We start from the raw sequence: 27,628 nt of genomic DNA, 5'->3' as shown, positions 1-27,628 counted from the left end.
CCCCGCCACACCTGTCAATTTTTTTTAAAAAAAAATTAATTTTAGGAAACATTTCAAATTTTTTATTTTTTTTATTTTTTACGCCATCCCCCTCCCCCCAGGCCATTCCTGTCAAAAAATTGTTTTAAGAAAAAAATGTTTTTGAGAAATATTTCTCCTCCCCCCGGCCACCCCCACCCAGGCCATTCCTGTCTAATTTATTTTATTTTTAAAGAAAAAACTGTTTTTGGGAGATATTTCAAAAAAAAATTAAAAATTATTTTTTACACCAACTCCACCCATACCCCCCGGCGCGCCACCCTATCAAAATTTTATTTTAAAAAAAATTTATTTTTGAAACATAGTTCAATTTTTTTAAAAAAAATCATTTTTATGCCACCCTACCCCCCACGCCCTCCCCGCGACTCCGTCAATATTTTTTTTTGAAAAAAAAATTCCTCGGTCAAATCTCATGGTTGAATTTTGGAATGGTTATCGGGGTCTTGTCCTAGTATTATATATAAGTGGCAATAAGCAGACATGAGACGGTCAACATGCTTACCGACCAAGGGCATCTTTGGAATAACACTATAATTTTGCTATGACATGTTGTACATTGTAGGATCGATTATTGGACGTTTTGAGATTTTGACACAAAGCCCAAGTGTTTTTTGCTTAATTCAAATAGCAGCCCATGCATTGCTTTTTTATGTTTTGATTTTGCCCCGGATTTGATCCTTTATTACATGATTGCCTGCAGATAATTTCGTAAATATTGCAAAACCAAAGGATGATTCTATTTAAAAAGGCACCAATAGTGATGTCAGAGAGTGCACCTGCCAAGTCCTTTAGCTTTTCCACAATTGTGGTCCCATGTGCTTAGCCTTTATTCATAGACATATTTTCTCTCTCTCTATATAAAAATTCTATATTCACAATTTAGCTTTTGTTAATAAAAAAAAATCACAATTAAGCTTTTGTTAATAAAAATCTTTAAAAAACCGTCCACTTTAACGTAAATAATATTTTTGTAGTACATGAGATAATGAAGACAATTGTAAATAAATTAATACAATTGTAGTAGTTAATATTTAATTATTAACAACATTTGATTGACTTTTGAAATTCTATTTATGCCACATACATTGGGATAAGAGAAGTAACATATATTTTTAAAAATTTACTTAAAAAGTACTATAAATTACAATAATCAAAAGAAGTAACATGTACTCCTAATATTTAATTTGGAAACTACGTAGAAATATTGTAAATCTCAATAATTAACAACATTTGATTGACTCTTGAAATTCTATCCGTGCTACATACATTGGAACAAGAGAAGTAATCTATATTATTTAATAATTACGTGAAAATACTATAAATTACAATAATTAACAATTTAAAATATTTTAAAATCATATTAAAATTTAATTGACTATCTAAATTCTATATGTCACATAAAGTGATACAAAAACATGACAGATATTGGGCACGGGCACTTTTGTCTAGTTATTTAATATAGTAGTATTATATACCGTCACAATTTTTTTTCTCTTTTATCTAGAGAAATAAAATTATAGGTAAAATTATTCGATTTAGCGAAATATCTCCCTTTTTGATAAATATATATATACTAGATTCTTAAGGCCCGTGATACAGGCCCAATATAATCAATTATTAATCATTATTTGACAAATATTAAAAGGTATTTCTATAGTATTCTGATCAACATTAATTAATATTGATCTTGGTAAAAAAAATTAGTATAAAAAAATAATCCCCGCCACACCCGTCAAATTTTTTTTTAAAAAAAAATTAATTTTAGGAAATATTTCAATTTTTTTATTTTTTACGCCATCCCCCTCCCCCTAGGCCATTCCTGTCAAAAAATTGTTTTTGAGAAATATTTCTCCTCCCCCCGCCACCCCCACCCAGGCCATTCCTGTCAATTTTATTATTTTTTTAAAAGAAAAAACTGTTTTTGGGAGATATTTCAAATTTTTTTAAAAAATTATTTTTTACACCAACTCCACCCATACCCCCGGCGCGCCACCCTATCAAAATTTTATTTTTTAAAAAAATTGTTTTTGAAACATATTTCAATGTTTTTTTTAAAAATCATTTGTATGCCACCCTACCCCCCACGCCCTCCCTGCGACTCTGTCAATATTTTTTTTTGAAAAAAAAATTCCTCGATCAAATCTCAGGGTTGAATTTTGGAATGGTTATCGGGGTCTTGTCCTAGTTTGGGTGTCGGGATCGAGTCCTAGATCAATTATTGGGGTTGATTTTCGGATCATAAATTATTTTCCTAAAGAGTATTTTTTAGTCTCAAGCCAAAATAAAAGATTTTTTCTAAAAAATATTTTCTACTCACCAACCAAACATGAGAAAATAAATTAGAAATTCATTTGTTTTCCAAGAAAACATTTTCCTTTGTACCAAACACACCCTTACACTAAATCAAAAGTTCATTGTGAATTATAGTGTAGAATAGTTAGTTGTCACCCTATTATCGCGTTTATGACCATTTAGTATAAGCAAATTCACACCTGCAAAGTCTTTTAGCTTATTATAGATCATATACATATGTCACAAAATATAAAGAGAACTTGCAATAATTTTTACTTGGTATAAAGACGGAACTAGATGAATGAAGTGGAAAGTTTAATGTCACCTTACTCAAAGATGGAAAACGAATGGTGACATTATAAGAAGAGTGGTTCTGCATATATAAACTCACACAACTTACTACTAGTACCAACCTTATTAACAGTTGCACAAGTATAGTAGCTTATGGTCTCTCATTTTTAGAACAAAGAAAATCTATTGATTGTGGCAAATGGCAATGTACCACTAGACTAAAATAACCATAAATCCTGCTTTTTTAAAATGATTCAATCACCAAATCAAACCTCTCATAAGATGAACAGGTACACATAGTGGCTCAATAGGAAAGAAAAGCTTGTTACTACTAGCATTAAGTTTCAAAATTTGAATCTCAAAGGAATATCAATGAAGACGAGAATTCAGCAAAAGCAGAAATGCCTTGACATCATTCCTAGATGTAAACATTAAAAAGGAAACACTCAAATTCCGGTAAAAGCTTTTTTCCCGCCACCACCAGAACCGGCTGGAATCACCTTCAATACATTGAACCTCACAGTTTTGGATAAAGGCCTGTCAAGCAGAAAATGTTATCATGTACAATAACAGCAAATGTTGAAAATTAACTATAGAGAAATCAAAATAAGGTGGTCCTAACCTGCACTGTCCAATAGTAACATGATCTCCCTCTTTCACACGGAAGCATGGTGATATGTGTGCTGGAATATTGGAGTGCCTCTTCTCATATCTGAAATAACTCATGTTAAAAATTACAAAAGAATAAATAAAATGCGAGCAACATAGTATAAGTGACAAGCTCTTGCCTCTGATACTTCTTGACATAATGTAGGTAATTGCGTCGAACAATGATGGTTCTGTTCATCTTAGCACTGTGGCATGTACCAGCAAGGATACGCCTCGGATAGAAACATTGCCAGTGAATGGGCATTTCTTGTCAATATATGTACCTAGATTTAAATAGGCCAAACATGAGGTTAGACCTAAGGACACGGTGAAATCAAGGAAATTCATGAAATAATCAAATGATATTATCTGGAGCAACAGAGATGAACAAGTTTCAACTTTGTCCGTATTTCCAGAAGTCTACTTCAGTCAAAATTTAATATTTGGAGACCCAGTATCCAGTTTATGTGAAACAAAGGCACAATAGTGAGCTTAACGAGAGAAAAACAGAAGTGCTTCAATCCTAAATGCTTTGGTTTTATCGGAAATTTTGTAGAAGATTTAAAAGAAAATCAAAGAAAGGCTACATGATTGGTCAAAGCAAGACAGTACCATAAACACAGATGGATGACTTGCATCCTGCATAATCCTAATGTTTTGAGTCCCAGCTAATAAGTCATCATGTCAAATAACTTCATAACATAAATATTTACCAAATGACAACTAAGTTGCAGAAACATAATACAAGTTTTTTGCCATTTGCATCAAGTAGGCCCATTGCTTAAGGCGTGTACATCGACCTTAATCCTAAACTAGTTGAGACTCAATACATCAAGACAATATAGAAAGAAAATAACCTACTTTGCAGTTTGCATTGATCGAAAGTGGAAATCGAAAACTAGCCTTGTAGAATTTCAGTTCTGAACCATTCAGACCATAGTAACATATACCACCCAACTATATTCACTATACTTGGGAAAGCTCATATCTAAAATATAAATCAACAATGCAGAAGCCAGCCAGAAACAAATTAAATACAGTAATTGAGCAAATGTCTTTCGTATAATTAGAGCAAATGAATACGAACCTTCGGTAGCCTCACGAGGAGTTTTGAATCCTAAGCCGATACTCTTAAAGTATCGATTGCCTCCCTTTCCCGGCCTCTTTCCCTTACCAGTCTTCTTAGAGCTGCCGAAATCAGATAAACAACAAAACGCAAATTTTAACCTCGAATCCCTCTCAACTCACGGACTTGAACAGAAAAAGCATGTAGCATCTGTCAGTACACTCACCTTAGAAAAACACCTGGCTGCTTCAAAAATGCCTTCTCCGTCTGCTCCGCCATGATTGAGGGTTGCAAAGGAAGATGAAATGAACGGCGAGAGATGCTGGGTAGCAAAAACCCTAATTTGCAGTGGAGAGTGATGGATTCGTGGGCTTAAAGAAACTTATGTACTTCACTACTCACTACTAGACAGGTTGGGTTAGATACTGTGGACTGGATTTGCAAAATGGGCTAATTTACAGATGGGCCTAAAATCTAACCTACTAAAATTGTAAAAAAATCAGAGGTATCTTATTTGGACATTGTTATTTCTAATTTGTATAGGTAACTATTTCGAATTCCTTTCGTTTCTATTTATATGTCATCAATTTTGGGTTTCACGCTCCTAGGAAACTAAATAAGTTTATTACTGTACCCTTATTTAGTGTTATCTTGAAGTGAAGTTTTCAATAAATGGACATAACTAATTTATTTTGATTAATTAATTTGACCAATGAACATAAATAAATTACTTAGTTTTCTTGTATTAGTCAAATTCATACTTTCAAGGCTAATAACTCTCAAGGGTAAAATAGAAAGAAAAATGTCATTTATGCATTGATTTTGTGAAATGACAAATATAAAAAAGCATCTATTTTTAGTAAGGACAACATATAAATAGGAACGAAATAGTAATAACTTAAGATATACGGAATTATGTATTAACAATAGTTATGTATGCATAAGACATTGCACATGTGAAGTTATTCCAAAATGGATATATTTATAATTTTCTGTGAACTATAAATATGACTTAAATGGTGATTACAAAATTAGATATTTATACATGTTAAACGCTAATATTGCCACGGAATTTCATTCACACCTACAAATTTCAAGACAGGGCTAATTTTATAGTATAACTACGAATCAAATCTTTATATAATAGTCATTCAACTGTTTTTTGCTTACATCTACATTAACATTTGACATTTTAATCTTTAATATTCACTTTTTTAATATTATAAAAGATAAATAAATAAATTTAAGACCTCAAAGGTAATTATGCGAATTTAGATTCCATGTGTCGTGAATTATATTTATCGGTGAATCAACAATTGGAATGCTAGGGCTATAAACTCACTATCGAAGGAGTTTAAGTGTACATCAATGTGTTAGTTGCTTAAGAAGAAACAATGAACGATTTTTTCATGATACAGTAGAGATTACAAGATGGAGAATCGAATAAGTTGTAAATCAAATTTGAATTTCAAAATCCTCACTATTTCACTTTTTTCAAAGTTAAATTCCGAAGATTACTTTTGACCTTGAAGTTGAATTTTTCAGAATTTTCACTTTTTTTCTATAAAAAACAACTTCAATTATTTATGGTCAAATTACAATTCTAATTTTAAAATATTATTTTTCAGTATAAATACAATTTTTTTTTCAAATTTTACTCCAAAATGTGCAAAGCCCACTTAATCGTAGCTTCTTTTGAATCTAAACCATTTTCTAATGAACCCGGTCCGCAAACTCTCATCAACCTTAATCATAAACTCCACCTTCTCCACGGCCGTCCGCCGGCGGTTGTCGACCAAAAGCGGCAACGATGAATGGAACGACGCATGGGAAGCTGCGTGGCTTCCCGACGATCTTTCTGGAAAGAATCGAGCTCCATGGGAAGCCGACGTAAATTTTGCACATTCCGACGATACCATCGGCAGTACCGAAAATATCCAAATTGAGTCTAGGGTTCCGGAAGTTGATACGGAAACTAAAGCCTTTGTGGAGGATATGAATGAGAATTGGCACTTAAGAAAGGGGAAGCAGCAGAAAAATGGCGGTGAGGGCATAAATATCAACGAAAGTGAAAGTTCGCTTTATAGTTTGGAGAATATAAAGAGGGATTATAGGTTGAAGAAGCAGAGAGTGCATGCTGGTTTGTGGTTGAAGGAGATTGAGAAGATGGAAGAGACTAAGCTAGGAGATTCTATTGGTGGTAGCGGCAATGCTGATGATATTGAAAAACTTCTGGATAGCTGTTCAGAGTATGATCAAAGTTGCACTTTTTAATGCTATTTATTTGAATTTATGTTTTTTTTTTTTGGTTTTAGGTTTGAAATTCATGAATATATTTTATAGTGTACTATGCTTATGGAAATAGAGGATATATAGACCACAACTAGTTTGGAATTGAGGCGTAATAGGTCATTGATTGATATAATTAATTGTACATATGGGATATATAAGACTCATGTAGTGAACTCCAACTAGTTTGAGGTTGAGGTAGAGTTGCTCGTTAATTGATATAATTGTCTGTGCTATAATATAGAAGATTTACAAGTAATTTGAGGTTGTGGTGTAGTTGATCATTAATCAATATAATTTAATGCATTTATGGTAGGGTTTGTGGAGTGGTTGATTGTTGATTCATAAATCTGTGCTTATAGATATAGAAAACTTATAGTCGAACCCAAATAGTTTGGGAATGAGGTATAGTCTTTTATCTTCTTTTTTTTTTTGGGATAAGTAGGATTGATGTGTAGTTTTATGGTTATTGACTGTGCTTATGGATGTATTGATTCATACAACTGACCGTAAATAGTTTGTATTGATGCATAGTTGATCTTTGATTGACATGACATAGTTGACTCTGCTTATTTGATGTGGATCTGAATTGATTTGTAATCAAATCTTTAACATTTTGCATGTGATTGTGAGTCTTAATAGTTCTTTTAGAGGTGGATCTAGAATTTGAAGTTAGTGACTCGGATAAATTGAAGTTTATTAGGTGGAGACATTTTTGAAACCTTTAGCAAAGATGTACTGTACGAGCCATTTGGTTAAACCTAATGTTAAGTGCTTTACTGGACCTTTTTCCTATATAAGAATCTCGACACATCTTATAAGGGAAAATACATCTTTATTTTGGCGAGACAGAAGTTTTTCTACTACCTATACAGCTATACTAAAACTTTGCCTTGAAAGAGACTGATGATGAATGCAAACCATAAGTGATAGACTTGCAGCTATAGACTTATCTTGATAGTTTAGATGAGTAACATGGTATTAAAGTATGCCAATTTTATGTTATATCTCTATTTTCATTCCTGGCTAATTTTTTTTTTTGAATACTTGGTCAATGTTAGACCTACTATTTGATCTAATATCATGATGATTTTGAAGATATGATCAAGCAAGATGGTACGGGATTTTACTAATTCATCGAAAAATACTGATTTTTGAGTAACCTACTATTTGATCTAATATCATGATGATTTTGAAGATATGATCAAGCAAGATGGTACGGGATTTTACTAATTCATCGAAAAATACTGATTTTTGAGTAGTTTAATGATAAATAACTTGTGAGGCTAAGATTTATACCATGACCACCTGCCATATCTTGTTAATTTCACTACACTGTGTATATTCAGGATTTTTGATTCACCTAATGATGATTCAAGCAATTCAAACACGACTTCTGAGTTCAAAACCAAACCTGACGGTTTAATGATAAATAACTTGTGAGGCTAAGATTTATACCATGACCACCTGCCATATCTTGTTAATTTCACTACACTGTGTATATTCAGGATTTTTGATTCACCTAATGATGATTCAAGCAAATCAAACACGACTTCTGAGTTCAAAACCAAACCTGACGGTTTAATGATAAATAACTTGTGAGACTAAGATTTATTCCATGACCACCTGCCATATCTTGTTAATTTACTACACTGTGTATATTCAGGATTTTTGATTCACCTAATGATGATTCAAGCAATTCAAACACGACTTTTGAGTTCAAAAACAAACCTGATGGCTGGGAAACCACTTCAAAAACACAAGATGGGAATATATGGGAGATGTCGCAAAGAGAAGAAGATATCTTAGTCCAAGAATTTGAACGCCGAATTGCATTCAACAAATTCCAGGTTTGTGGAGAAAATCCGATTTTATAAATTCAAGCTTGGTTTTCGGACGATTTTCTTCTTCTTTGTACTTGGATTTACTGCACTCGAACCGGGTTTTTTTCAAAAACAGCCTCTCTACCTCTATGAGGTAGTGGTTAGGACCGCACTTGTGGGATTCCACTGGGTATGCTGTTGTTGTTGTTGTTGTTAAGCTTGGTTTCTGGACGAACTTCTTGTTAGATCTGGTGAATCAGTAATCTTTGGTTAGAAATATGTCTTTTTCCCACAAGCATACTAGTTTGCTTAGATCTTTCTTTTTTTCTTTCCCTTTTATATGTTTCCCTCGATAAGAAAGGTATCAAAATCCTTTTAACTACACAGACCAAGTTAGGCAAGATTGTGCTACTTATTAACAAAAACAGCTAACTCATCCAAACATTACAAGAGTTGAACTAGAAGTGTATTTTTCTGTTGAGCATCCAGGACTTGTCTTTGATGAAGACACTGAACCTGAAGGACTGATGAAATTTCAGTCATTTTTGTTTTTGGACAAGTCACTTTCAGTCTTTCACAACAGTTTATGAAATGAAAAAGAAGAATAAAAACCAAGCAAGATAATAAGCTTACCATCTCCTCTACTAGGATCTCCATTAGTTCACGGGGCAAGGAATAAATTATTGTTCTATTAAAATCTTCTATTTTATGAAATGTCGGTGGGCTACCAGAATGTTCTGCCTAATAATTTCCCAGCAGCCTTTGATGTAGGCAAAATGAAAACTGTCTGATCTTTGAAGCCTCTTCCTCTTACATTGTAGAGCCAATACTGAATATTCCTCTGAGATTGGCTTTTCTAGTCACTCAAGATTTTTCTTGCGAAGGCATTGGGATACCTTTACGTTGTCGCATCTCAATGGATCTCTCTGCATAGGTTTCCATAAGTTGCACTACCACATTCCTCGGTCTTCCTTTAACTACTACTTCCCTCTTATATGGATGTCACCAATGTGGTATTTCCTCCGAGCAGTGTATATTTAGGGGGAAGAACTTTTGTTCTAGCCTCCTTCCATTACTAGAGAAGTGAAGGCAGGTGCCCTCAACAAATCTTTTTGACCAAATATAGCCCTCTGAACTCCCTTCCTATTCATCTTCTTGGAGGTCCACATCTTTGGTGGTAATCACTCTCTTTGGAGCTAGCCATTTCTGATAGCTAGTCTACGCTCTACTTTTGATCCTAGCTTTACATTGTTCACTGAGTATGTTTACCTTGCCTTGTAATCCTAGTATATTATTGATCAATAAAATTGGTGGTTGGTGGATACCTTGGTCAGTAGCATGATGGCTTGGCACCTTCTTTTTTCTCGAATCTTCACTATTCCCACGAGGTAGTGGTAAGGTCTGCCTACATTCTACCTCTCCCCAGACCTCACTTGTGGATATCACTGGGCATGTTGTTGTTGTTGCTTCACTCTCGAACAATACAAGCTTGAAGAGATACTTCATTCTCCAATTTCACGTCCTCAAAGCCCAGTTCCATCACATCCTTATCAGTTGAACAATTCCAAGATTTTATGGTACTTGAATGGTGACTTGTGAGTTATTCGTAGACAGGAATTATATCTACATGTTTCTCTTATGTTTGATAGACCTCATTTTGAATTATCTTCTGCTTATCACCCAAAGGGTGGTGGTCAATGAAGTGGATTGACAACCATGAGGTCTCCGGTTAAAATCCTAGTAGAGAAAATTTTAGGGTGATTTCTTCTCATCCATCCAAGCCTTGGTGGAGAGAGTTATCTGGTACATGTACTGGTGGGAGGTAGCAGATGCCCCTTAGAATTTGTCGAGGAGCTCGCAAGCTAGCACTACGGTTGTAAAAAGAATAAATCTTTTGGCTATACTGGACAGTTTTCTGAAGAAAAATTGTATCTTTAATGTGTTCATTTTAACATGTACTAACTATTCCTCTGTGATTATGTTCGCTAATGGATAATAGCAAATCAGTAAAAGAATATTAGTCTGATTTATAAGGCTCTGACATTGGATAGTGAAACATTGTGATGTATTGTTTGCTTTTGTTTCTAATGCTGCATAAATGTTGATTATGCAGATTGCCAGTTTTATTAAAACCCATTTATTTAGTCGGAGGAGGCCTATAGATGGTTGGAAGTATATGATAGAGGAGATCGGTCCAAATGCCAGAAAAGGGAAGGGCAGTGTTTCAAGGTTACCTAGTATAGCAGATGCATCAACTCGACCTTTCAGGGAGGAAGATACATCGTCCCACACTACTTTCCCCTCTAATCGGGGGAGGACTGAAAGGAGGTAGCATTTTGTAAATTCTTTTTCTTAGAACAGAGTGACATTGCCAAATCTGGGTATGCATGTTGTAAAATTAGTATTGAACTTGTAAGTTATATTGAATTAACAGAATTTTCCACAGGCCCTATTGGTGAATAGAAAATTATTTTCTTTTCCATCTAGATAAGTTTTATTGTATTTACATCACTATCTGAATTGGCAATAAGGCCATATGCCTTTTTAGGTTTGGGATAATCACAGTGTCCATTATTCTGGCAATCGGAGAACTTGAGCATGTTAGATTATCATGCCCCAAAACAGGGTGAGACGTTATTTATGCAGCCTTACTTACCTTGCGAAAGTAGAGGTTGTCTAGATTATATATATAAAAAATTATAATACTTTTTAACTTACATATCAAACAAGTAAAAAACTATTTTCCAAAGAAAAACATATTTTTTCATAGTGGACACACCTAGAGCATCATAATTGTATAGCACTAAAAATACAAAAAGTATTCACTTTACTCTACACAAATATAAGTAACTCTTAGCATAATCTCTACTTTTGATCACACCATTAAACTTGCAACCTTTTACACCTCCCTAACATCCACCTTAATCTGAAATGATTAATGTTATCTTATTACTAATAATTTTTTTGTATACCTCTATCACTAAATAAAAGCATAAAAATTCATATTGTACACACTTAATGTATACTTGGAAAAAAGGCGAAAACTCTTTTGTTCTCTATATACTCTTGTCTACAATACGATTGTTTTATATTGCTCTATTTTATTTTATTACATAAAAGCTTATGATTTATATAAATGGAAAACATTGTCCGTCATATAATTGACCAACTATTTGAAGCGTAGTTACACAACGAAAAATATACACAAAACACTCAAGCAAACGCAAACCATCATTAGTGGAGAAATACGATTAACCACTTCGACCGACCTTCTAACAAGTATCACAAGTATAGTAAATTTTGCACTCATTTATAGAACATTGAGAATGGTATTGAAGTTTTTGATTGTGTGGCAAAGAACCAACAGATCCATAGGAGGAAAAAACTTGCTGCTAGCATTAAGTTTCAAAACTTGAGGCTCAAAGGAAAATCAACGAAGACAACATTCCCGTAAAGGGATAGAAGTATGGACATCATTCCTAGAAGTAACAATTAAAATGGAAGCATCAAGCTCATATTCCGGTAAAAGCTTTTTTCCCGCCACCACCAGAACCAGCTGGAATCACCTTTAAGACATTGAACCTCACGGTTTTGGATAAAGGCCTGTAAAGCATAAAATGTTATCACCTACAGTAACAACAAATAATGAAAAAAAACTACAGAAAAATCAAAATAAGATGGTCCTAACCTGCACTGTCCAATAGTAACATGATCTCCCTCTTTCACACGGAAGCATGGTGATATGTGAGCTGGGATATTTGAGTGCCTCTTCTCGTATCTGAAATAACTTGTGTTAAAACTAAAAAAAGAAGAAGTGAAGCAGCCAAAAATAGTATAAGTGACAAGCCTTGCCTCTGATACTTCTTGACATAATGTAGGTAATTGCGACGAACGATGATGGTTCTGTTCATCTTAGCACTGTGGCATGTACCAGCAAGGATACGACCTCGGATAGAAACATTTCCAGTGAATGGGCATTTCTTGTCAATATATGTACCTAAATTTAAATATGCCAAACTCAAGGTTAGACCACAGAACAAGGTGAAATCAAGGAAATCCATAAAATAATCAAATGATATCTGGCGCAGGAGATATAAAAGATGACTTGAAATCTTGTTCTTAAAGTCAGTCTTAACTATCTAACGTCTAGAAAACATCATTGCTAACAAGCAACATGTTCCACATAAAGGTCACACAAATAGCAATTTAAGAAGCATCTTTTATTTACTATTACTTAAATGTAAGTAAATGCAGTCTCTTGGAATGCCCACACAAGAAATTTACCGCGTGCTATTGAAGTAGGAAACAAAAAGGAATAAATAAGCTCAAATCCAATCCACTGCTGTTTTCCTCCGAAATTATACCATTTTGATTCAGTACTTTTTCGATATATTAAGGTCAGCCACTTCACAACCATATAATATTGAGACCCAGCTACACCAAATGACAGTAATTGAAGGGTTTTATCCACAGTATCATATCCTATGTAAGCTCTACAAATGTAAACAAATGCTAGTGAAGAACTTTGGCTTAATAAAAAATTCTGTAGAAGATTTAAAAGAAAATCAAGAGAAAGCCACATAACTGGTCAAAGCAAGACAGTACCTTAACACAGATGGATAACTTTCACCCCACGTCATCTTAATAACCCGAGTCCCCAGCTAATAAGAAGTTCTACAACAAGTATATCGTGTTTCCCTTATGTACTCAAATTGCATTAAACCATATTTCATGCAATTCAGACGCATGGCAAATAACTTCATTATAGAAAGAAACATCTACCAAATTGAAACTACAATGGAAACTTAATAGAAAGATTTACCTAGTGTCAACCACATTGAAAAAAACTTTAACTTTTTTTTGAGATAAGGGTAACTATGAAAAAAGCTTTAACTTCTTACTATGAAGATTTACCAAATGCCAACTAAGTTGCAGAAGTAAGTTTTTGGCCATTTACAGCAAGGAGACCCATTGCTTAAGGCGTGAACAATATGTACATCGGCCTTAATCCTAAACTAGTTGGCACTCAATACACAATATAGAAAGAAAAGAAGCTACTTTGCATAGATCAAAAGTGGAAATTGAAAACTAGTCTTATAAACTTTGTGTTCGGCTTCACTCAGATCATAATAACATATACAACAAAACTATATTCACTATGCTAATATCTAAAATATAAATCAACAATGCAGAAAGAAATGAAATACAGTAATTGTTTAATTAGAGGAAACTAGTTGGCACTCAATACATCAAGACAGCATGGAAAGAAAAGAAGCTAATTTGCATAGATCAAAGGTGGAAATCGAAAACTAGTCTTATATAATTTTACGAGAACAAATGAAATAGAATTAAACAAAATGAATATGTACCTTCAGTAGCCTCACGAGGAGTCTTGAATCCTAAACCAATACTCTTAAAGTATCGATTGCCTCCCTTTCCTGGCCTCTTTCCCTTCCCCGTCTTCTTAGAGCTGCCGAGATCAAATAAAAAAAAAACAAAACGCAAATCTTAGGCTCAAATTCCTTCAACTTAACAGTAAATGCATATAGCATTTGTCAGATGCTCACCTTAGAAAAACACCTGGCTGCTTCAAAAACGCCTTCTCTGTCTGCAGCACAAAGTAAATTCATTAGATTTTCTCTATAATAGATAATAATGTACATGGAAGATGAGATAGAGATAGATAGACGGACCTGCTCCGCCATGACTGAGGATTACCAAGACGCAAAACTCAACGAGGATAGCTTATCGGTAATAAAAACCCTAGTTTACAGGCTGCAGCAAAGAATGAAGACTTAGAGAAGCTTATGTCTTCTATTGGGTTAGATACTGCGGACTGGACTTGCAAATTGGGCCAACTTACGGATGGGCTTAAAATCCAACTAAATATATCTAAAGTTAAACATGACTCAAGTTCAGATAAAAATGTCCAAAGTTTAAATAAAATAATTTAATTTTTCACTCATATAAAATTTTAAACATAGATGTTCCAAAACTCAATGACATAGCTTAAATAGTGGTTCAAAAAATAGCTATGTGTGCATTTCAAGACACTAAAATTGAGGGGTGATAATGTTCACACTTTGGTATGACATGGTTAGTTCTATAGTATAATTATGGTCGAACCTTTCTATTTTAGCCATTTGATCATGTTTTGATTTTTTATCACAAATATAATAGAGCAAATCTATTTACATGAAAGATGGAAATAGGAGAGTTACACAGTGAGGAATCAAAATAAGCATCGAATTATGCTTCCGACTGACCAACCATTTCTTGATGCTGGTTATTTATAAAAAAAATTGTTGGTTGTATTCAAAATGCACTGTTCATGCCATTTGCAAAATTTACACAATGATGTGTAGTAAGTTGTAAATTGTTAGCATCCTACCTTTTGCAGACAGAATTGCCTCAAAAATAAATTAGAAATTACATTTCAGTTTGCATTATATAAATAATGTTAAGTTGGTTTAGTCTTAAATTGTCTTTTTTTAGTTAAAATCAGGGATAAGGGTTTGAAAAATATCCCAACTTTGGTCGGATTTGCTGTTGCGATACTAAACTTTCATAAGGACTTATTACCTCCCTAGACTATTTAATACCGTATTTTAAACATATATATTTGTCCATGTGGACATAAAAAATAATGAAAAATTATAAATAATAATGTGTTCACATGAGCACATATATACCTTTAAAATACACTATTAAATAGTTCAGGGGGTAAAAAATACGGTATTAAATAGTCTAGGGAGGTAATAAGTCCTTATGAAAGTTTAGTATCGCAACAGCAAATCCGACCAAAGTTGGGGTATTTTTCAAACCCTTATCCCTTAAAATCAAATCAAACTTAAGCATAGTTGTTTTTTTACCCACAATATCAAAGCAAGTCAAACCAAATCACTAGTCAGATTTTTTTTTTACAATTTGTGATTTGGTTCGACTTTGTACTCCTAATCAAAAGTTTATAGATCTGTAATTTTTTATGCACGACATAATTGTAGTCAAACATCTCTATAACAGTCTCTCAATATAGGTTTGCTGAATTAGCTTCAATTTGTAGATTAATTCGTTAGCATGATTTGTTATTTGCATACAAAAAAAAACAACAGAAATATAGCTTCTACTATGTTTTCTTACTGAAAGAATAGAGATGAATCATTGTGCTTGTGGTGTTGATACACAATGTAATATTTGATTCCATAAATTAACTATGTGAACGAAGAAATGTCTCTTCTGATTGCAGCCTTGGCTAAGCCTCGTCTCTCTCTTGCTTTGGCAATTACCATCCATAACAATAACGTCCCAACTGTAATTCCATAAGCTACAAAGAATGGAGTGTCCACAAATACTTAACCCTACCATTAGAGGTAGAGATATCATTTCCAAAAACGATACATCGCATTCCTCGACTAAATTTAACTTGGTATGTTCTGTTCGTATTCAAATGCTTGATAGCTTCTTGTTTCAGTGGTACTCAGGATAACCCAAGTTAAAATCTTGATTTTATCCAGTTAGTAAGACTAGAATACCGCTGCTATTTCAAGAAAACAAACTTGCTAGCATATTAAGTTTCAAAATTTGAAGATAACTCAGTAGAAGCAGAAAAGTTTTGACATCATATTCCTACAAAAAAAACAAATTTTGAAATGGAGGAATGAAGATTACATCCCGGTAAAAGCTTTTTTCCCTCCACCACCAGAACCAGCTGGAATCACCTTTAAGACATTGAACCTCACGGTTTTGGATAAAGGCCTGTAAAGCATAAAATGTTATCACCTACAGTAACAACAAATAATGAAAAAAAACTACAGAAAAATCAAAATAAGATGGTCCTAACCTGCACTGTCCAATAGTAACATGATCTCCCTCTTTCACACGGAAGCATGGTGATATGTGAGCTGGGATATTTGAGTGCCTCTTCTCGTATCTGAAATAACTTGCGTGTTAAAACTAACAAAAGAAGAAGTGAAGCAGCCAAAAATAGTACAAGTGACAAGTCTTGCCTCTGATACTTCTTGACATAATGTAGGTAATTGCGTCGAACAATGATGGTTCTATTCATCTTAGCACTGTGGCATGTACCAGCAAGGATACGACCTCGGATAGAAACATTGCCAGTGAATGGACATTTCTTGTCAATGTATGTACCTAAATTTAAATAGGCCAAACACCAGGTTAGACTACAGAACACGGTGAAATCAAGGAAATTCATGAAATAATCAAATATTATAGCTATGGAAATCTTTGTTCTTAAAGTCACTCTTCACTATCCAACACCTAGAAAATATTATAGCTAGCAAGCAACATGTCCACATAAAGGTCACACAAATAGCTATTTGTGAAGTATCTTTTATTTACTATTACTTAAATGTAAGTAAATGCAGTATCTTGGAATGCCCACATAAGAAATTTACTGTGTGCTATTGATCTTAGTCTAGTCAGGTTGAAATAGGAAACAAAAAGGAATAAATAAGCTCAAATCCAATCCACTGCTGTTTTCATCCGAAAATACACTGTTTTGATTCAGTACTTTCAAATATACTAAGGTCATATACTATTGAGATCTATACCTATCACCAAAGGACAGTAATGTGAAAGTTTAATTCACAGTATGATATCCTATGTAAGCTCCATAACTGTAAACAAATGCTAGGGGTGTGAAGGTTTTTATTCTATTTGACAATTGGGACAGCTAAAGTCCTCTTAGTAAAAAAGTTTCAACTTGGCCCGTAATCCCAGAAACATAGTTCTGTCAAACATTTAATATTTGGAGAACCGGTATCCGGTTTATGTTGAAACAAAGGCAGAATTAAGAGCTTCAAGAGAAGCAGCTAAGGAGAAGAACAGAAGTGCATCAATCCTAAAAGTTTTGGTCTTGTCAGAAATTCTGTAGAAGATTTAAAAGAAAAGCAAGACAGCACCTTAACACAGATGGATAACTTGCCCCCATGTCATCTTAATAACCCAACAAGAATATCGTGTTTCCCCATATGTGCTCAAATTGCATTAAACCATATTTCATGCAATTCAGACGTATGTCAAATAACTTCATAATAGAAAGAAAGATTAACTAAATTGAAACTACAATGGAAAAACTGCAACTTAATAAAAAGATTTACCAAGTGCCAAACACATTGCGAAAAACTTTTAACTTATTACTATGAAGATTTACCAAATGTCAACTAAGTTGCAGTAACGTAATAGTTTTTGGCCATTTGCAGCAAGGAGGCCCATTGCTTAAGGCGTGAACGTACATTGACCTTAATCCTAAACTAGTTGGCACTCAATACATCAAGACAGCATGGAAAGAAAAGAAGCTAATTTGCATAGATCAAAGGTGGAAATCGAAAACTAGTCTTATATAATTTTACGAGAACAAATGAAATAGAATTAAACAAAATGAATATGTACCTTCAGTAGCCTCACGAGGAGTCTTGAATCCTAAACCGATACTCTTGAAGTATCGATTTCCTCCCTTTCCTGGCCTCTTTCCCTTCCCGGTCTTCTTAGAGCTGCAGAGATCAGATAAAAAAAACAAAACGCAAATTTAAGGCTCAAATTCCTTCAACTTAGTGACTAGAACAGTCATGATGCTCACCTTAGAAAAACACCAGGCTGCTTCAAAAACGCCTTCTCTGTCTGCAGCACAAAGTAAATCCATTAGAATTTCTCTATAATAGATAATAATGTATAGGGAGGATGAGGTAGAGAGATAGACGGACCTGCTCCGCCATGACTGAGGATTACCAAGGACGCAGAACTCAACGAGGGTAGCTTATCGAGTGCAAAAACCCTAGCAAAAACCATAGTGAGGCTTTAGAGAAGCTTATGTATACTAGGCAGGTTGGACTTTCAAAATGGGCCAACTTACAGGATGGGCTTATAATCAAACCAACCAACATAGCTTATTCTATTGCTATTTTGACACTGCTATTTAGTTTACAAATATGATTTTTATGTTTGCTATATGTGAAAGTTGTTCTTTTATAATATACTTATTATTTTTACATGTCTACTTTGAGACTAACAATATCCAAAGTTTAGATGAAAATGTTCAAAGTTCGACCAAAATAATCTAACTTTAGTCATGTGTTTGAACTTCACTCGTATAAAAAAATTTGAACATTGCATATCTAAAGATGTTTCAAAACTCAATTTGTTTTTTGGACATAGCTTAAATAGTGGTTCAAAAAATAAGTATGTATGCATTTCAAGACACCAAAAATGAGAGGTAACTATGTTCACACTTTGATATGACATGGCTAGTTCTATAGTATAATTATTGTCGAACCTTTCTATTTTAGCCATGATCATGTTTTGATTTTTAATCACAAATATAATAGAGCAAATCTATCGACATGAAAGGTGGAAATAGGAGGGTTACAAAGTGACGAATCAAAGTAAACATCGAATTATGCTTCTGACTGACCATCTCTTGATACTAATTATTTAAAAAAGTGTTAGTTGTATTCAAAATGTACTGTTCATACAACTCTTTATGCCATTTGCAAAATTCACACAATGATATAGTAAATTAGAAATTGCATTTCAGTTGGCAGTTCAACTTGTACTTTTTAAACTTACATGCCCCTCAGGCAAAAAGAAGAGTAACAATTCAATTAAGACGCATCAGGGAACAAAAGACATATAACAAGTTACAAACAGAAATGACAGGGAACTACATCTGATAAGATCGACCTCAGTTCCATACTCACTTGAACAAACAACCCAAAAAGTCCCTGATGAACTAATGAGCTCGTGCAACCAGTCTCCATGAATTATGACGAGTTCTCAGACCTTTCCAAGAAGCTTTCAACCAAATATACTACACATGAGTAACAGTTTCTACTACCAATCATTATTGCTCCTCCACCTGTCGTGGCTACTGTTGCCAAATCGCGATGCTGACGACCTATGGTAATGCTGATATCTGCCTGACCCATAAGAAGTTGAATGATCAAAATCACCAGATGTTGAAAACCTATGGTGGTGATAGTTGCCTGACCCATAAGAAGTGGAATTATCAAAATCAAGCCTGTTGGACTTTCTGGATGAACGGGAAACAGAAGCATGACCACCAGAACTGGAGTTCGAAATCTTAGCTCTCTTATTTCTAGGAGTCGAAGGAGATCTCCAATTATTAGATTGGGGATAGTCTTCAGGATCATCAGGGACCCAACCTCCCCTTCGTTTCACCTTATAGCCTGACGTATATCCGCCTTCAATTTTTCCTTTCTTCTTCCATGCCCTACCAAAATCACGAGGTACAGACCTGAACTCTTTTTGCTCGTTTCTTTTCTTGGGGACTTTCTTCTTGGGGGTTGATAATTCATGTTTCCGCTTATTGACCTATAGACACAAAACAGAAAAACAATAAGGTTTCATTATGAAGATGAGATATTATGTAGTAAAAGCACAACTAACTTAAAATGAAAGACGACACAGGAATCAAAATGAAAAGAGAAGCATATGTCATACAAGAATAAAACAACTTACTCTGCTGGGATTAGTACATTCGCGTGCAAAATGACCTTCTTCACCACATCTATAGCAGGGATTAAGTGACCCAGTACCGCTAGTCTCCCCACGAGATGCTGTGCATGCCTGTATGGGAAAACATGTCAGAAAAATGCAAGCACAAAATTTAGTTCCTAAATAACAGAAGCAACATACACAAGTTAGACTACAAGGGCATTCACTTACCAAACCAGTATGGCCTAGTAGACCGCATCTGTAACAGGAAAATTCTCTCGGACCACTATCAGGGTATTTTGCACAGCAAAGATGGCCAAAACTCTTACAGATGTAACACAGTATTTCCTATCAAAGGCAACAGGAGAAATGGAACACAGATAAGTCCGGACAACACAACATATAACTCTAGGTTGAAAATTTCCTCAGCAACACACCTTTAAATCATCATCAGAATAGTTGTTCCTGCATGAAAACATTTCATGGCCAGAATCCCCACACTTTAGACATATTTTAGAACTCTGGGATCCTCCATGGCGTCTTTCAGGGCAATCATTTGCACGATGACCTCCTTTTTTGCAGATGAAACAAGCTTTTCCCTGCTCAAAGAAAGAAGAGCGCATAACATACTCTATCGGTCTATCGCCAAAATATGGAAAAAATATAGTATGTGTTTTAAGGTCCAAAAGAAAGATCACAATTTCACTTTGCTCCCCCATGGGTATTACCTTGTTAGCCTGTGTAACCTACATTGTTGAAGAACTTACAGATGAAGCTTGACATCACTAGCTACAGAAGACTCTGAACCATGCAACAATGGCAATTAATAATTTTACCCTATCCAAATTCCTATCAAACTAAAAACAAGCACAATTTGCTTCCTGATTGAAGTGAAGATGATACAGTGGCATATGCATGATTATACTGTCAGTCAATCAGCTTGTACACAATCTCATACTACTTGGGGTCAGCTATACAGTATTATCAACTACTCAAAATTATGTCGACCAAAAACTGCACCATATGCTTGAGCATGGGTGAACTAGGCAAGTTCATATAAATAATATGCATCACACAAGGGCCTATGGAATTGCTAAGGAAAAATTAAAAAAGGCTTTGCAGAAAAGCTAAAAGATAATTAAATGTTATTTTAAGTAAATTGACACGCATAGCACAATAGGTCAGCATAGAAGACCTGACCACTTTGGTGAACATTTAAAAGAGAGGCATTCTTCACTGGTCAAGGAGTCCGACAGTTAAATTGCTTAGTTGATATTCATACATATCATGCAACTTTTTTTATGACAGAGAAACCCGTATGGTGTCAACCTTTAGGACCAACCGCAGCCTTCAGAAACAGGCGTAGTTCACATTGCACAGGGCTCAGATCTATGACGCAAGTCCCTCAACCTTTTCCACTTGAACTGAGCCCTAGGGGTCATATCATGTGTCTTTTATACTAGGACTAAATTCTTACCAAAGCATCATATTTTGAAGATGAGAAGCATGTACAGACCTCTAACATCAATTACTTGCCACAATAATTTACTCTTTTTTAGAAAACCATACATTGCTACTGAAGTAGTCAACAATGGTTGGGCTCCTCTTATTATGTTTCTCTGCATGGCCAACTTAAGACACACAAGTGAAGACATTTTAACAGTAGAACAGGAAAACTTGCTAGCTAACACCCTCTCTTTCCCAAAAAGAAAGGACATTTCTTTTTATTTTACTTTATTTATTGGGGAGGGGGTCAGAGTATAAAAATCAACCCATCTCAACTTTGAATATTTAGAAACTACATAAAAATCACTATGGTATAAAAAAATTTACTTATATTGAAAGATGTGTGACTCCCCAAAAGTTTAGTGTTGGATAAATTGGATCAGAGGGAGTAATAGTAGTTGAAGGTGACAAAGGAGCAGAAGGGGTTCCTCTTTTCGTTCACTCAGTGCCCAGTGAATGACCCCTTCATCTTAGAATAAAAGAAAATGCAGGTTAACTTCATAACGCTTTTCCCCAATGTGCTTTATTTTGCAAGCATAACCAATCTTCAATACGACTCTTCCATCTAACTTAAAATTTATGTGGTTTCTTGAGATTAAAGATCTAGATTTAATGGGATTTGAGGCTCATACATAGATCTACCATCAAAACAAAAACTATCCCAACACACTAGGAGACAGAAGGGCAACAGGGAAGAGATATAAGAGTTTAAATTCAATTGTGATACTGCTTAAATAAGTTGAATTGACAAGACAAAGCCGTCTGTATATGTAAATAACATTTTATGCACCATATACACAACGGAAAAGGGCCTAAAATACCCTCGAAGTATTGGAAATGGTACAAAACTACCCCTCATCCACCTATTGGCTCCAAACTACCCTTGTACTAGTTTTTTTTTTTGTGCCGGTCACCTTTTTTTTGGTGATTCAAAATTCGATCATTTCCTCTTTTTTTTTATAACAACAGTTTATTTTTAAGCCAAATTTATTAGACGGAAAAGGGCCTAAAATACCCTCGAAGTATTGGAAATGGTACAAAACTACCCCTCATCCACCTATTGGCTCCAAACTACCCTTGTCATCCACCTTTGGGTCCAAATTTGACCACTTTTTTAACGAATATTCATTTAAATTGATTTTTTTTTAAAAAAATACGTAGCGCTCAACCATTGATTATTTTAATTAATTAATAAGTATAATTTATAAAACCCCCTCAATTACTAATTAAAACTCGTCCCAATTAATACACTCACCCCAAATTATAATTACCCACCAATTAAACATAACCCCTTCACCTTTCGTTCCCAACACCTGTATAGAATCATTGCTTAATTACTCAATTATGTGTCTCTTCTCTGTATATTTTTAGCTAAATTAGATTTGACTTATATTTCTGTTCAATTCCCTCATCAAAGTAAGGCTGATTAGGTTGTTAGGACAAAAATTAAGTCAAATCTCTTGTCTTGTATTTCAAACTCTTAATCGATCATTTGTCACAAAACTGCAGAATCCATCAACATGTACTGTTGTAAAACAAGAAAAATTGCTGATTGTCATTTCCTACTTCCATTCAGTACTAATTCAAAGTGCTACATTTTCGAAATTTGCACACATGGAAACATTACTATAACTCAAATGTTACAATGCGATATAAGAAGGCAATTTATTTATGCAGCATTGACCTCAATCAGTCCACAATAAGGAAAATCAATAATTAACAGGTGTTGGGAACGAAGGGCGAAGAGTTTTGTTTAATAGGTGGGCAATTATGATTTGGGGAGAGTGTATTAATTGGGACGAGTTTAATTAGTAATGAGGGGGCTTATAAATTATACTTATTAATTAATTAAAATACCAAAATGGTTGAGCGCTACGTATTTTAAAAAATAATTAAATAATTTAAATGAATATTCGTTAAAAAAGTGGTCAAATTTGGACCCAAAGGTGGATGACAAGGGTATTTTGGAGCCAATAGGTGGATGAGGGGTAGTTTTGTACCATTTCCAATACTTCGAGGGTATTTTAGGCCCTTTTCCGTATACACAAACAACAAGCTCCTCAACCTACAAGAAGTTTTCTCATAAGGTCCAGCAATGCAGCCTTTTCCCAATGAAAATTCTAAAGGATACACTAACATTACTCCAATAGCAATTCTAAGAAATTACCAAGTCCCAGCCTAGCACTGGAAGCAGGAATACAACAGGATGACATGAAAGTTGCACCAAGACACAATGCTAAAAGAATCTTAGTAACTTACCAGTCCGTTTAAGTCTCTTCAACATATTTGCGGTTTATATGTGCAGAATGAAACTTTCTAAATGCTCATTCACCTCGATGCATTGATATAAAAGAATATGCCAAGTATGATAAATTCCTTGACCAATTTAACGAAAGTTGAGAAGACTAATAAGCAAGATAGCACAAGCAGTATGAGGTCACATATACCAATTGAGAGTAAGCAATTTTCTTCACTAACCTTTGCGCAATGTTTAGCATTATGTTCGAAACTCCCACAAACAAAGCATGGCTTCTTACGTCTAGCTGAAGTACAGTTAACTGCAGCGTGACCCTCTTCACCACAATTATAGCATGTTCCCCAACTCTTATCTGGAGTATCAAAGTACCTGGGTCCCCGCTGAGATCATATAGTGAATAATAAAGATGTAGGACCAAGCCAATCCATTTTTTGGATTATGGAAAAACATCACTGCAAATCATATTACTTCAACTCACAAGAAGCCTTCGTAGAACAGCATTATCAGAGACATCAACAGGATTCTTTTCAGCTGCACAATCACCAATATCCATAGCTTTAGTATCATCCACATTTTCCTTTTCCTTCGCTTTGTCCTCCTAATGCATTAAAGAAGAAGAAAACATCAATGTTAGAGATCACAAGCTCAACATTTAATACGGATTATGGTTTCTAAGACACATGAAATATTTTCAATAACTTTCAAATTAATATAAAGCAGAGTACAGCTTAACCTTGCAACTCAAAACAGAAAGGGGCCAAAATATACAACAATAAACTACTTAAATCAGAAATAGATGGTGATGAATAAATGCAGCTTGCAAGGGTCCACAGCACCCAAGAGAATCAGAGAAAAAAGAACTCTCACATACAGATCCAAAGACAACCATATAACAGTAACATATCCCCAGAAAACAGCAGGAAGGAAATCAACTCAACTGTAAAATCTGCAAAGTAGTTTATTTATTTATTTTAGAGGAAAGATTATACTCTTACAGGGATCGGACAACAAAAATTTTATATACTAGATTCACAACAAGAAAGACATTAGCAACTGCACTTTTGCCAAAATTAGGTCATGAAAGAATATAATGAGATGCCCTTGTGAAAAGGAGCTTGTGCAAGTATACGTCATCATGTGGTACAGGCCTCAGTGTGCATTCAAAAGTCCCCTTCATGGAAACAACTTAAGTAATGGTGCCAAACTGCTGAGCTATCAAGGACCACAGGTGACCGATGAAATGAAAACAGAAAGGAGAGATGAGTGAATACTTGGGGATGGAGGAGGGAGGAAGTCTAGTAAGGTACTTGAGAATGTTGACAATGACAGTGGGCTGCAGCAAAGCTGAAGACATTTTTATCAGCTGGATATTATTAAAATACACCTATTCAAGGTCAATCTTGTGTTTCTTCTTATAGTTATCTCGATCAGGATATCTGGTTTGCCCTGGATTTTCATGGTCAGCCAATTGGCAAGTATTGCTTCAACAAAAAATGCAGAAAAGACCATCTAGAGCGACTTTGTAATACTTTAACTGGTAGGTCAAGTATTACAAAGTGACTCTAGCTAGTCTTTTCTCCATTTTCCTTTCTTAAAAAAGAAAAGCTTATTTGCAGATAGACCCACAAGTGTAGTCTAGGGAGTGTAGTGTGTTTGTTTCCGATAAAGCCTCGGCTAAAGGGGCCAACATATAAAGCAGAAATTAGTTTGGCAGTAATAGGTATTTATTCCATGAAGAGTAGGGCCGTCAAATTTAGACCATAAAATGTAAAACCAAACTCGGCAGCTAAGGTTGGGAATATATTCATCAGCACATCAATTTGGGCACAACCCAATTCAACCAATCTAAAAGCTGGGATCAATTTGAGTCCTATTAACAAAAGGAGAACTTGTCTTAAGGCGAAGGAATTTTTTTGAGGTTTTTCAAGTTAGATATAACATCATGATGGAAAAAAAAAACTTTTGAAGTTTGGTTTTAGTGATTAAACAAATTATAATAAACAAACAAACAAATGTGGTGTTTTTCCTTAAACTAACTTTTCAACTGTTAGTTTTATATTTCCTGCATTACCACCGAGATAACACAAAAAATAAAGAACCCTCTTAAACCTATATGTCAAGACAAACATCAAAGAGGATGCTAGTTTTCTGAAGAAAGCAAGCAATGCAACAAGCAAAAGAATAAGCAGTAATATGCAAGTTGCAAAAATCTACTCGACAATTTACAGCAGGCAATTTCAGACTACCGGAAACATGTCCCTGCAGAAGCTTTTGAAACCCTTGTCAATTCCACCTGACACCTGCACAACGAAATCGAGAAGGAGTCCGATTAGTCAACCACGCGTTAGTACAATTAACTCAACTTCTAAATGCTACATAAACATGCTTCCTCTAGTGACTCTCAATCCAAATAACAACTAACAGCAATACAAATGAGTAATCAATTTTTAAAAATTCAACCACTGCCGGGATCCTCTTCGGTCACAATAATTTGGTCATTTTTTCCTCCACTTTACTTCCTTGCAATTTCCACTTACCATTTCGATATTCGTCAAAATCTCAGCTTCTTCCTCTTCAATGACATTGGAACATGATGCCGGTATCATAGCCTTCTCTACGATTTTCAAGCTGCGATCCTCGTTGGCCTCCGCCTCTTCGTTCTCACTGCGCATCAAACTGGATTCGGAATTCAATCCTTCTGATTTCTCCTTCTTTTCCTGCTTATCCATCAGACAGATTTCTCGTTTCTTACTGATAATCGAGCAAATCCCAAAATCCCCAATTGTTGTAGTTCGAAGAAATGAAGCCGGGTCGATAGGGCTTCGATTTTATGATGGACCTTTGGAACCCGGACTGGACTGGGCTTGTATCTACACTTAGCCCGTTTCAACAACACTCTCTCTATTATCAATTTTCCCATTTTTAATTTAATAGTAAATCATTTTCTTAATAATTTAAGGGTTGTTTGGTTGAAATTAGTTATGATAGGATTAGTTATAATGAGATAAGTTATGATGAAATTAGTTATAATGAGATAAGTTATGCTGAGACTGTTTCTTATTGAGTGTTTGGTTTGTTATATACAAAATAATATGTATTGCATAAATTTTAGAGAAAATGGTCTAAAACTCCCCCAACCTATACCCGAAATCTCAACTACACACTCCAACTTCACGGGTGTCCTATTACCCCATGAACTTCATATTTCCCTATTTTCTACGCACTTAAACGCTGACCTGTCATAGGAGGTGTTCTCACCTCCTCTAGGCGCGTTTAGAAGTGAATTTTGACGAAAATTTCCTCTTTCTCCAACACTCATCTTTCCCACCCTTCAATAAACCATTGTTTCTTCTTCCCCACCATTAACCCTTGTTCCTTTTAGAAAAAAATCACGATTTTCTCTCAAAAATAAGTAGGGTTTAGTTTTTTATGTTCATTTTTACTTCAAATCTTGAATTTAAGGTTTGTAATTTTCTTCAATTTCTTATTTAGGTTTCTAATTTGAATTTTGAATTTTCTCGAAATTCATCAAAACGGCAAATGTAAAACTTGTAATAAGCTTTGTATGGATGAACTCAAACCCCAAAATTAAGTTGATAACTATGAAATCAAGTTCAAAATACACAGCAAAATCCTTCGATCATCAACAGAAATGGGGACCCGGCGCGTGCAATCACGTGGACTATCTGTTTGGTTTATGTGTTGAGGTCAGCGTTTAAGTGCATAGAAAATAGAGAAATATGAAGTTCAGGAGGGTAATAGGACATCCGTGAAATTGGAGTGTGTAGTTGGATTTCGGGTATAGGTTGAGGGGGTTTTAGACCAACAAGTTGTTTGCTTACAAAATTGTCCTTCACTTTATTTAGATTTTTATATTTTCTTTGTGAGTTTTAGATTTTTATTCTTAAAAAGAAAATTTTCATCTTATTTAGCTTAAATATT

At 34.6% G+C, this 27,628-nt stretch overlaps 4 protein-coding genes and 1 pseudogene across 4 annotated transcripts; 1 reads left to right on the top strand and 4 right to left on the bottom strand.

The window, feature by feature from the left end:
* Positions 1 to 2,875: 2,875 nt before the first annotated feature.
* On the bottom strand, positions 2,876 to 4,714 carry LOC102585883 (40S ribosomal protein S11-like; annotated as a pseudogene).
* Positions 4,715 to 6,014: 1,300 nt separating this feature from the next.
* LOC102585548 (uncharacterized) lies at positions 6,015 to 10,932 on the top strand. Its single transcript, XM_015315121.1, has 3 exons — positions 6,015 to 6,585; positions 8,292 to 8,475; positions 10,562 to 10,932. Exons 1-3 carry the CDS (start codon positions 6,053 to 6,055, stop codon positions 10,778 to 10,780), a joined length of 936 nt encoding a protein of 311 aa, XP_015170607.1. The 5' UTR covers positions 6,015 to 6,052; the 3' UTR covers positions 10,781 to 10,932.
* An 807-nt stretch (positions 10,933 to 11,739) lies between these two features.
* LOC102585207 (40S ribosomal protein S11-like) lies at positions 11,740 to 14,252 on the bottom strand. The gene is made up of 6 exons (XM_006361059.2): positions 14,142 to 14,252; positions 14,016 to 14,056; positions 13,818 to 13,918; positions 12,301 to 12,445; positions 12,137 to 12,226; positions 11,740 to 12,051 (listed from the first exon to the last, which is right to left on the bottom strand). The coding sequence occupies exons 1-6, from the start codon at positions 14,151 to 14,153 to the stop codon at positions 11,961 to 11,963; spliced, it is 480 nt and encodes a 159-aa protein (XP_006361121.1). The 5' UTR covers positions 14,154 to 14,252; the 3' UTR covers positions 11,740 to 11,960.
* A 1,705-nt stretch (positions 14,253 to 15,957) lies between these two features.
* On the bottom strand, positions 15,958 to 18,281 carry LOC102584890 (40S ribosomal protein S11). Its single transcript, XM_006361058.2, has 6 exons — positions 18,174 to 18,281; positions 18,050 to 18,090; positions 17,863 to 17,963; positions 16,455 to 16,599; positions 16,289 to 16,378; positions 15,958 to 16,203 (listed from the first exon to the last, which is right to left on the bottom strand). The coding sequence occupies exons 1-6, from the start codon at positions 18,183 to 18,185 to the stop codon at positions 16,113 to 16,115; spliced, it is 480 nt and encodes a 159-aa protein (XP_006361120.1). The 5' UTR covers positions 18,186 to 18,281; the 3' UTR covers positions 15,958 to 16,112.
* A 674-nt stretch (positions 18,282 to 18,955) lies between these two features.
* On the bottom strand, positions 18,956 to 26,522 carry LOC102584566 (protein AIR1-like). The gene is made up of 8 exons (XM_006361057.2): positions 26,224 to 26,522; positions 25,933 to 25,986; positions 24,165 to 24,284; positions 23,908 to 24,066; positions 20,361 to 20,522; positions 20,155 to 20,271; positions 19,948 to 20,055; positions 18,956 to 19,800 (listed from the first exon to the last, which is right to left on the bottom strand). The coding sequence occupies exons 1-8, from the start codon at positions 26,413 to 26,415 to the stop codon at positions 19,300 to 19,302; spliced, it is 1,413 nt and encodes a 470-aa protein (XP_006361119.1). The 5' UTR covers positions 26,416 to 26,522; the 3' UTR covers positions 18,956 to 19,299.
* Positions 26,523 to 27,628: the final 1,106 nt, after the last annotated feature.

This window comes from Solanum tuberosum, unplaced genomic scaffold (assembly GCF_000226075.1).
Source record: "Solanum tuberosum cultivar DM 1-3 516 R44 unplaced genomic scaffold, SolTub_3.0 scf00345, whole genome shotgun sequence".
Taxonomy (NCBI): Eukaryota; Viridiplantae; Streptophyta; class Magnoliopsida; order Solanales; family Solanaceae; genus Solanum; species Solanum tuberosum.
Note: the sequence above shows the minus strand (reverse complement) of the source record. Positions and strands in the feature narration are given on the sequence as shown.